We start from the raw sequence: 10,888 nt of genomic DNA, 5'->3' as shown, positions 1-10,888 counted from the left end.
GTCGTCCTCGCATGTTTGAGCCGTTATCGTACCCTTGGTCGCCCATATTTTCTAAAGGTATTCCATAGTGTTCCAATCTTTGTAGAATTACATCTGTGAGGGCTTTCCCAGTAGTTTCGTTCACTGGTATAAATTCTAGAAAGTGTTCACAAATTTTCACTTCTGCATTTTCATCAATTTTCAGAAATCGTAAACTATTGACATTTGCTCGGTTTTGCTCAATTCTTGAGTACTAACAACTATAATTGAGTAATATTTGGCATGTTTCAAATTTGATAAAATTTCATTACGCACTCCATTAGAAATTAATTCTACTATCTCATTTTGTGTATTTTTACCCAAATAATGGGTGTGAATCTCTCCATCTTTCACTCTTTGTACATGCTCAGCCATAACATTATCAAATTTTGACAATAATTCAACCAATTTAAATAAATTTCCATTTTTATTCTCATATAAAATATCCGAGGATCCACGGAATGCGAGGCACTGTTCAGCTAGGAAATTAATGATTGCCAGTAAACGTTCCAACACCACTTGCCAACGTAGAATTTCTGAATTTAGTTGACATTGCTGTACCGAATCGATTGTTGTACCAGTACTTAATCTGTTTGACAGCTCAATCCAATTTGTCAATGAGCCTAAATGATTTTTTGATGTTTCATGTTCTTTCAAATGCTGAAGCAAATTTCACCAGTCATTAAAACCTGCAGTTGCCAGAAGAATGTCCGAGTTACAGAACAGTTTGCAGCAAAAACAAAAAACTACGTCTTTGGTCTGTGAATACACTAACCACGATCTATTAATTTGTTCCCCATTTTTCATTTTTTTCTTCATACTGGATGGCATAAATTGATGATTTGACTGATTAAGTGGATATTCAAATGTAGGATCTAGTTTTGAAGGACCTTTTTTCACAATAATAATTTGCATTGTATCAGTAATTATTGTCGGCCATATACTTGGATCCGATCCTATGTCAGTCTCTCCTCCTCCCAATAATTGTTCTTCAGTTTTAGATTTGTATAACAGTTCTTCATTGCTGGACTCTTCAGCTGTTCGTCTTTATCAGTTAGCGAAGATAATCTTTGGTCAGATTGTTGTTCATCTTTATCAGTGGATAAAGGTAATCTTTGGTTCGATCGGTCTTCATCAGTTGATGAATAATCACCTTCAATGCGTTGCTTACAGCTTTCTCCTTGATTGTCAACTTTTTTAAAATACTTTTTAGAAGTACGAGATAGTTTTTCTGATCCTTTTTGCCATTTCTCTCTTTGTTGCCGGTAAGCAGCACCCGAAAGTCGTTTTCGTTTTTGTCCCGACATTTTAGCCCTATAACCACTGGCACCGACGTGAAACGGAAATTAGCGTGAATGGCGCCAATAGGGCAGCACAGTACACACACGTAATCGTGATTTGAGTGAATGTGTCACAACGTGACATGATATTTTTCACGTCACATTCCTATTGCACTACTGTACTTGCCGTAGGTAAGGCGCTAGTCATTGGGATGTGAGAGCTCCCCAAGAGCTCGAATACACACTGGACCCAGCCCTGCTGGCGTTTTCCCAGCGCTGAGGCCGCCCAGCTGGGAGCCCGAGGGGCATGCAATGGAGAGAGCTCTGGGGCTGGAGGAACCAAGGAAGAGGCGCTGGGCTTGCTGGACAGATGCTGCCCCTCTCTGCCAGGTCGCTCACCCCCTGCAGGAGGAGAGGCAGAAGGAGACTCCAGGCACTGGAGTGCTGTGAGGGGCTGGGGAGGGAGGAAGCATCCTCTGGGGCTCCAGCAGGCAGAAGCTCCCCAGGGGTCCAGGGGACCCTCCCGCCTGGCCCGACTCTTACCTTGCTGTGGATCTGGCCCGTGGTCGATTCATCTCCGGTCACCGCTGCTCCCAGGACCAAGGGTTGGGGCTGCTGCTGGATCCTAGCCCTGCTCATCCTTGGTCTTTGCCTTGGCCCCGGAACGTGCTGGGCTCAGCCCAGGTTGCACTCTGCTCCCCTCCCCTGGCAGGAGGTGGAGCAGAGGGGAGGAGGAGGAGGAGGCAGAGGTGGGGACAAGCCGAGGAGAAGCGGACCGCCAGAGCGCCTTGTTCCCCCTTCCTCTGCAGCCGGGGCAGGGCCGTGCTACCGGCTTCCGCCTGGGGGGGGTGGCCGCTGCCTGCAGGAGAGCGGCGCGAACAAACGAAGGAACAGCCCGTCCTCTGCAGCCGGGGCAAGGTTGCGCTACTGGCTCCCACTGCTCTCCTGCTGTCAGCGGGCACCCCGCAGGCGGAGCTCATAGCGCGGCCCTGCCCCGGCTGCAGAGGATGGGCTGCTCCTTGGCTTGTTCGCGCCGCTCTCCCGTGGGCAGCGGCCACCCCTCCCCCCAGGCGGGAGCCGGTAGCACGGCCCTGCCCCAGCTGCAGAGGACGGGCTGCTCCTCGGCTTGCAGGGGCAGGGACGAGCTGAGGAGGAGATGTCTGTCCTCTGCAGCCAGGGCAGGGCCGTGCTACCAGCTCCCGCCTGGGGGGGTGACCGCTGCCTGCGGGAGAGCAGCGGGGACACGCTCCCCTCTTAGTCGGCTCCCTGCCTTGCCGCACCCTGCGGCAGAACAACAGGCTGGTTACCGCCCCCCCGGGCGGTCAGGATCCAGCCCAGGACGCTGCTTGAGGTGGGGCCCCAGCGTTTTGCTGCCTCATACCTTTTGCCACCCTAGGCACCTGCTTGTTTAGCTGGTGCCTAGAGTTGCCCCTGGTGGTGGGGGAGGCATTGGGTTCTTGCCCTGGGGGAGCTGCTGGGGGAGGGAGGAGATTTACCTGCTCACAAACAATTTTAACAATTGTAAAGCTTCAACTTTTTGAATATCAGTGTCTAGTGTCATTAAATACACCTCTACCCCGATATAACGCTGTCCTTGGGAGCCAAAAAATCTTACCGTGTTATAGGTGAAACCGTGTTATATTGAACTTGCTTCGATCCACTGGAGTGCGCAGCCCTCCCCCCCCCCCCCCGGAGCACTGCTTTACCGCATTATATCCAAATTCGTGTTATAGCCGGTGGCGTTATATCGAGGTAGCGGTGCAGTTCTGGTCTGACCAAAATATTGGCTGATCCCCCATAATTTCCCACAACCGTGAAAATTTAAATTGGAATGAAATGCTTAAAACCCAGATTGTTGTGCAACTGTGAAAGTTTAAATCAATAAATATAAAAACTGCTTAAAATAAACATTGTCAAAATTATATGTTATAAAAAAAAATTCTGCCAAGCCTGACTATTCCGCCTTAAACACTCAGCTCCTGCAGGCTCATCCTGACAGGAGGATGCCTCAGTGACCCTCTACACCAGCACAGGGGCTGATTGCAGGCAAGGAGCTCCTTTGGGTTTTAATTACAAGCTAATTTCACTGAAAGTTACCTGTCACAGGTGTGACTGTACATTTTTTCATTAAAGCCTCCAGGGGTGAAATTGGTTGGGTCCTTCCTGCTCAGCAAACAGCACAAGTCAGTTTCAGGAAAGGAAACACCCTCTTGCTGCTGCAGGCGGGGCATAGTGTGAATTCAGGAAATTGAAACTAACCCTGTTCCACTGCCCAGAGGGAGCCATGGCTGCAGAGATGCCCGTGGAAAGTCTCCAGGAGGAAGCTACATGTCCCGTCTGTCTGGAGTATTTCACAGAACCTGTCACTCTGGAGTGTGGGCACAATTTCTGCCGAGCCTGCATCAGCCAGTGCTGGGAGGGATCCGATACAGCCGCCTCCTGCCCTCAGTGCAGAGAAACTATGCAGCAGAGAAACCTCAGGCCCAACAGGCAGCTGGCAAACGTCATAGAAATCGCCAAGCGGCTGAGTTTACAAGCAGCAAAAGGAGCAGGAGCGGATGGGGTGTGTGAGAGACACCAGGAGCCTCTGAAACTGTTCTGTGAAGAGGATGAAACCCCCATCTGTGTGGTGTGCGACAGATCCCGGGCTCACCGCGCTCACTCGGTGGTTCCCATAGAGGAGGCTGCCCAAGAGTACAAGGTAGGGAATTGCTGTCAAATGTAATGGGTTAACTTTTGGGTTTTAATTACAGGCTAATTTCACTGAAAGTTGCCTGTCACGGGTGTGACTCATCACTCAGCTCTGTAACGTCTTCATTGTAAGGGAGATGCTGTAAGAAAATTAATGATCTGGCAGTGTGGCAACAGAGGCAAAATATCAAATCTTGAAAGCAGGATCTACACCCCCCCAGAAACCCCGCTCACTCCATACCCCCCCCTCCATTGCTTGCTCTCCCCCACCCTCACTCACTTTCACCAGTCTGTGGCAGGAGGTTGGGATTCAGGTGGGGGTGTGGGCTCTGGTCTGGGGCCGAGGGGTTTGCAGTCTGGGAGGGGGCTCTGGGCTGATCTTGGGGCAGGGGGTTGGGGTGCAGGAGGGGGCTCTGGGCTGGGGCAGAGTGTTGGGGTGCAAAAAAGGGTACAGGGTGCTGGCTCTGGGAGGAGGGTTAGGGCTGGGGCAGTGGCTTAGGGTGCAGGAGGGGTATGGGATGCTGGCTCCAGCTGGGCGGCACTGACTTACCTCGGGCGGGTCACAGGCGGCAGTGCAGCGGTGCTAAGGCAGGCTCCCTCCCTGTCCCAACCCTATGCCACTCCTGGAAGGGGCCAATGAGCCCCTGTGGTGGCCATGTGGCTCTGCGCATTGCCCCTCTCTGCAGGAACCACTCTTGCAGCTCCCACTGGCCACAGTTCCCAATTTCCGGCCAATGGGAGCTGCGGGGGCGGTGCTTGCAGGCAGGAGCAACGTGAAGAGAACCCTGGCCTCACCCCAGGCTGAGGGGGCATGTTGGCCACTTCTGGGAGTGCCATATGGCTGGAGCAGGCAGGGAGCCTCTCTTAGCAGCAGCGGGCAACCCTGCTGCACCGCCGAAGATCGCGATCGACTGGGAGAATCTCCAGGATCGACTAGTAGATCGCAATCGACTGGTAGATGACCACTGGTCTAGCTAGATAAAAGATGGGAAGGGAAACTAAGGCATAAAACAGGGCAGCAAGTTGCCCACAGTCACCCAGCATGTCAGTGACAGAGCTTAGCATAGAACCCAGATCTCCCCACACCCAGTCCAAGACCCGAACCACTTTACCATGCTGACAGCTGAGCATCAGTCCCACCCAGTGATGAAGTGTGTCCGTTAGGAGGGAGAGACACCTTTAATCCCAGGCCCAGTAGAGAGAGGAGGTTTGTCGCTGGGATTCTGAACGCTCGTGTCGCTCCATGAGGGATTAAACTCAGATGCTGCCAGCCTGCACTAGAGGAGATCACTGGGCTAAACACTGTGTGGGATCCTGAGCACCTTCAGTACTCACAAAACGGCTCCAGAAAGCTCAGGTCCATGCCAAGTACCACTGGGATTACACTGGGTTGTAGCAAAACCAACCACAGGCTGGAGCTGACCGGTGCCAGTTTGACCTGTTCTGTTGTGTATGTGGGCAAGGACCAGCCAAAGTGGTTCCATTAGTCCCACCAGGCAGCCTTTTGAAATCTCCCAGAATGCATTGCTTCCGGGATCTTTACCAGGGAATGGAACTGTGGGGAATCTGTCCAGGGGGCATTTCCAGAGAAAGGCTTTAGGACAGTAGTAGGGCAAACCCCAACCCGTTCTTTATACAAATCTGAATCATGTCTAATTAGGGTGGTCACTGAGGCATCCCCAGAACATCAGACATGCCCACGCCTGCCTGCATGGGCCCGTCCTCACCAGTATCAGTCACCCTGTGTGGGCCCCATCACTGCTTTTTTCAGTGTGCCACCCACGTGCATCATTCTGTATGAAGTTGTCACCCCCACTCCCACCGGTTTACCCTCCTGCATCTTCAGTCCCCTCCTCTCCCTTTTGCACCAGACAAAGCCACGTCCAGTGCTGGGTCCCTACCGGACAGGGATAGTGCTCCACAACCCAGGGACTGTGCAGCTTCAAACCAGAATTATGGCCTCCAGGCATCTCAGGGGGTTTGCCCTGGTGCTTAGACTAGCTCTGCCCAACCAGTGCAGTCCTCAGGGCTTCAGGGCTGAAATCCCAGCCCATATTGAAACCCTGGTGGCTTCTGGGATTTGTATCACTTTGTTTGTTAAACCTTCTACAAAACAGGTTTATTGATTCACCCCCATGTGACTTTGGTGCCCTGTTATGCTCTTTACCACTAATCAATTTACAAATAAGAGTAAAGCTTGCTTATAATTGAGATCTCTAATTACTAAAAAAACTGAACCAGAATTGGTAATGAGTCTGAATGTCACATGCTCCCAGTCTCCATTAATGAGGTTTCATCTCCTTGGTGATCCTGATGTCTCAAAGTGATTAGAACCACAGTCATCTTGGGTTTTGGGTAGAAAAACACCCACTTCCAAATACCTCTCAACTATCCAGATGAAACCTCCCAAATCATTTTTGTTTCTTCAGGAAAGAATCCGGGCCCATTTGAAGACTCTGAGGGAAGAGAGAGAAAAGCTGCTGGGATTGAAAGTGACTGGAGAAGGGAATAGCCGGGAGTATCTGGTAGGTGCCTGTTGTTATGAACCAGATAGGACTGGCAGTGGAAGATCTGTTTGGAGGCAGACTCCTGGTGGCCTTGGTGAACATGGGCTTATATGTGTGTTTCTCCATTGGATTGCTGAGTTTGATTCATGTGTAGACAAGCCCTAGGCTTCCCTTTCAATTGGTGAGTCTAGCCCTTGTGGCTTGCTCAAAAATCCTCCCCAAGTGAACTGAATGTCCCCGTGAAGTGCTGTCCACTGTGTCTAGACATTTTGTGCATTTTTTAAAAGTTTGTTTCTTTTAACTCCCCTGGTGTCTCTGTCAGGATAGTGCTGAGTCCTGCCTCCTGCTGCTCTGGGTCTGAATTTCCACAAACCATAAAGAACAATATGCTGAACATGACCGACAGAGAAACATCACTTTCTGAGGGATACAGGGGCCAAAGGGGAAGGTATGAGGGAATCCCCTGCCTAGTACCCACAGGGTAGAATGAAATGTCAGAAATCTTAGTATTTTCAAAGAAAATCAGCCTCCTGCACACTCAGCTCTTCATGAAAGGACCCCAGGCTCCATCCACGTCCCTGACCAGCCATTGCCCTATTTTCATACAGAAACAAACACAAACCGAGAGGCAGAAGATTGTGACTGAATTTCAGCAGCTGCGGCAGTTCCTGGTGGAACAAGAGCGACTCCTGCTGGCCCAGCTGGAGAAGCTGGACGAGGAGATTGTGAGGATCCAGAATGAAAATGTCAGTAAACTCTCCGAGCAGGTTTCCCGTCTCAGTGAGCTGATCAGTGAGATGGAGGGGAAGTGTCAGAAGCCAGTGAGTGAATTTCTGCAGGTGAGACTGAATGAAAAACATCAGCACTGGAGCATAGTAGCTGGGGCAGGGCCTTCCTCCCCCATATTTCCTAAATCCCTTCCCTGGCACCCCCTGTTTGTGTCAGATGGGACTGAGATTCTTTTCTCTCTCTCTCCTCTAGGATGTCAGAAGCACCTTGGGCAGGTACATGGCTCTCTCACTCCCCCTCACACTTCACAACGCTGGGAAAGAGCTTGGTGGTGATGTTAGCCAAATGTGTGGGGAAGGTCACATGTTGGATAAAAATCTCTCTGATCAACTTCATCCTGAGGTCCTCACACTTGCACAGAAGACTCTGGAATTCTCCGTTCAGTGGGAAAGACTGACCTCAAGTATTTCCTAGAGATGTCACATCCCCGGGGGACGGGCTGACTCAGGATTGTGGGGATGGAATATGGGCCTGTCACTGCTGGAGCCCTGGTCACCATTCAGCCCAGGCCAGCAGCCTGAAGGCTGTTTGGAAACCTGTGTGGAATGAGCTGGGGAGAGGGGAGTTGGTGTCTCAGTCTAGTTCCTAGTGGTCAGATTTCTATAGCACTTCACCCAGGAACTTCCTGTCCCTCAGAGCATGGAGGCCAAGGAGTGAATTGGCCAGGGAGACTCAATTCCCCCTTAATCCCCAGATTTGATCTCTCGAGGCCAGAGTTGAAGAATATTAATGGTCCTTTGAGGGGAACATTTCATGGCCATGGCCTGTGTTGCACCTGTTCTGAGGCTGGGAGAAGTCGAGGAATTCTAACTCCAGGCCCATTAGAGCAGCAACTCACTAGCCAGAATTTATAATGAGTCACTAAATGAAATAAAATCACATGAAATTGTTTCTCTCCAGGTGGGAGAAGAGGAAGTTTGAGCAGCCAGAGGAGATTTCTCCTGAACTGGAAGAGCGAGTCAGTGGTTTCTCCCAGAAAACTATTGTGCTATCGGAGACTCTGGAGAAGTTCAAAGGTACCTAAAATAGATCTAGGAATGGTAATTGGGATGAGCCGCTGAGACTGTGGGAAGAGAATGGTGTTGGTCAATTGGGTCACACTTAGATGATGCTTCTATTTAATTGTTGGGTGAGAATGCCCTGCACTTGGGGTCCAAGACAATCAGATGGATTAAGTCAAACCTTTATTTCTACCAAAAGCCTGCCTTGCCATTACAATTACTGTAAAGTAAGAAATGTCTCAAAGACTTTAAGGCCAGAAGCGACTATCACACTCATCCAGTCTGACCTTCTGTACATTGCAGGCCACAGAATCTCGCCCACCCACTCCTGCAATTTACCCCTAACCTCTGGCCAAGTTCCTGAAGTCCTCAAATCATGATTTAAAGACTTCAAGTGTAACAGGTTGAGCACTCACCGGTGCAGCACCTCCTGCTGGTCATCCTGGGAATTAGCTCTTCAGCTCCGAAGCACCCCCTGCTAGCTAGTGTCTCTCCTGCCTCAGGCCCCCTTGTACCTCCTGGACCCCGATGCCTCTTACTTTGAGGTTCTGCCCACAGCAGTACCCCCACACTCTGGGTCTCCCCTCCTAGGGGAAGCCCAACCCTGTATACCCACCTTGCCTCAGTGGCTACTGCCAGTCATCATCTAGCCCCATTTCTTTGGGGCAGCCTGCAGTCCACAATGTCCACTCATCATTGGCAAAAGGTTGGACCTGCTGCCTTTCTATCCCAGCTGTCTCCCTGCAGCCCTAGTACAATCCCAGGCCCTTTGCAATGCCTCAGCCTGGGACTTGCCAGGCCAGAGCTCCCCAGCTCTGCCTGCCCTTCCCCAGCACTGCTCTGTCGGAGGTACCCTGTGCTCCCAGGGCCAGCTGTGGCCTACTTGGGAGTGGACCCTGCTGTGGCTACTTCCCCAATCAGCCGACCTCAGCTGCTTTTCACCTTTTAACTCCTTTTATCCCAGGTACAGGGTAACTGCCACACTACACAAGTTACAGAGATTCCACTATTGATACTAGTTTAAATCTGCCACTGACCCATGCCCCACGCTGCAGAGAAAGGCAGAAAAAACCCAAAGGCTCTCTGTCCATCGGATGGCAGGTGGGGGAAATTCCTTCCCCACCTCAGATATGGTGGTCAGTTGAATACGGAGCATTTTGGCAACACGCAACACCGAGACACGTGGCAAAGAACTCTCTATAGCTCAGAGCCCTCCCAGTCTACTGCCCCATCACCAGCCATGGGGCACATTTCTCACAGGCAGATCCAGCGCATCACTGAGCTCTGGTCCCGTTTGCAGCTAGTCTGGGCCAAATAGGCTGCAGGGAAGGAGAAAGCTCCTCCACCACGGTGAGGAATCCCTCCAGCCCAGGCGCCTCTTGTGCCTCCTCCACAGCTGCAGGCACAAGGCGTGTTCCTGAGAGGGCTGGGAATGGGGTGGGGTTGATGAGGGCGGTTGGAAGAGGGAGGGGGGGTGGACGACGTACAGAGGGATGTGGGCAATGTAAAACTGGGCCTCTGACACTCTACACACTGGGCAAGACACACAGGGGCCATTGTCATCGGGATTTAACTCTGGCTGGCTTCAGAACTTCCTCAGCCTGTGCCAAGGTCTGCACTGGCCCCTGCAGCCACTGAGCAGCAGAGTCACAAATGGCCCCTCCCCTCTCTCCTTTCGCCGGTACAGGGGTGAATCTGGCCCATTGAGCCAACCTTCCCCTGACTCAATTTCCACATTTATAAAATGATTTTATTATTATTTCTATTTCTCCCTAAGGAGGACAAGGCCCCGTCGTGCTGCTCTCTGTAGAGACGCTGAGTAAACAAACCCAACAGCTCATAATTAGACCAGGATTTCACAAACTCTAAACATCCCATTAGTGTCAAAGGGAACCAAGTGGGTAAAGTTACTTTTATGCCAAAGTCTTTGTACGATCTCGATCTAGGTTACGACAAAAGGCAGTAAATGAACAAGACAAACCAACCAGAGTCTGAAAGGTGGGAGGGGATGATGAGGGAAAAGTAAATCTTTCTTACAAAGTGTCTATACTGGGATGGTTGTGAGGCTGCAAGGATGCTGGCTCTAGTGCTGGGAGATGTACAAATCAGAGAGGAAAGAGAGAGTTTCAGATCTCTTTATATTAAATAAATGAGTGTGTTTCTGTGCCTCTGTCATAATTATAAAACAGTTTCAGAGTAGGGACACTGTTATAAATATGAAAGTCTGAAATCTCACCTCTCTTCTCCGTTCTCCCTCCAGACACTCTGCTGTCTGAATTGAAGAGAAAAATCATTTTTCTTTCAATTGAAGAGGGTGAATCATTTGGAGCACACGGACAGGGTGAGTTTGCGGGTGAAAATGTCTTTAAATTATGAGAAAATTCCAGAGAAAACATCTTCATGAGATCGTAGCTAAAGTTACCAACCAAACTGACAGCGACCATGACACTCATAGTCCAGAAATAACACATTAAATGGTAAGGAGATCCAAGGGCCGATGTTCCCCTCCCCTCCCCCCCCACACTTTTAAAAGTGGGATGATTAGGACACTTTTCAACATGGGCATAGTTTGGGGGAAGAGGTCTATGTTGCCCCCACAAAC

The 10,888-nt window shown here is 50.5% G+C and overlaps 1 protein-coding gene across 1 annotated transcript in view; it reads left to right on the top strand.

Annotated features, from left to right (window-relative positions):
• Window positions 1-3,555: 3,555 nt before the first annotated feature.
• Window positions 3,556-10,888, top strand: part of LOC135974956 (zinc finger protein RFP-like) — a 10,027-nt gene continuing 2,694 nt past the window's right edge. The window contains exons 1-6 of the mRNA XM_065564586.1: window positions 3,556-3,999; window positions 6,419-6,514; window positions 7,105-7,335; window positions 7,478-7,500; window positions 8,186-8,301; window positions 10,547-10,627. Coding sequence (XP_065420658.1) covers window positions 3,583-3,999; window positions 6,419-6,514; window positions 7,105-7,335; window positions 7,478-7,500; window positions 8,186-8,301; window positions 10,547-10,627 — 964 coding nt within the window. The 5' untranslated portion in view covers window positions 3,556-3,582. The remainder of the gene's footprint in view (window positions 4,000-6,418; window positions 6,515-7,104; window positions 7,336-7,477; window positions 7,501-8,185; window positions 8,302-10,546; window positions 10,628-10,888) is intronic.

This window comes from Chrysemys picta, chromosome 12 (assembly GCF_011386835.1).
Source record: "Chrysemys picta bellii isolate R12L10 chromosome 12, ASM1138683v2, whole genome shotgun sequence".
NCBI classification, from domain to species: domain Eukaryota; kingdom Metazoa; phylum Chordata; order Testudines; family Emydidae; genus Chrysemys; species Chrysemys picta.
This window is presented reverse-complemented; position numbering and strand designations above follow the sequence as displayed.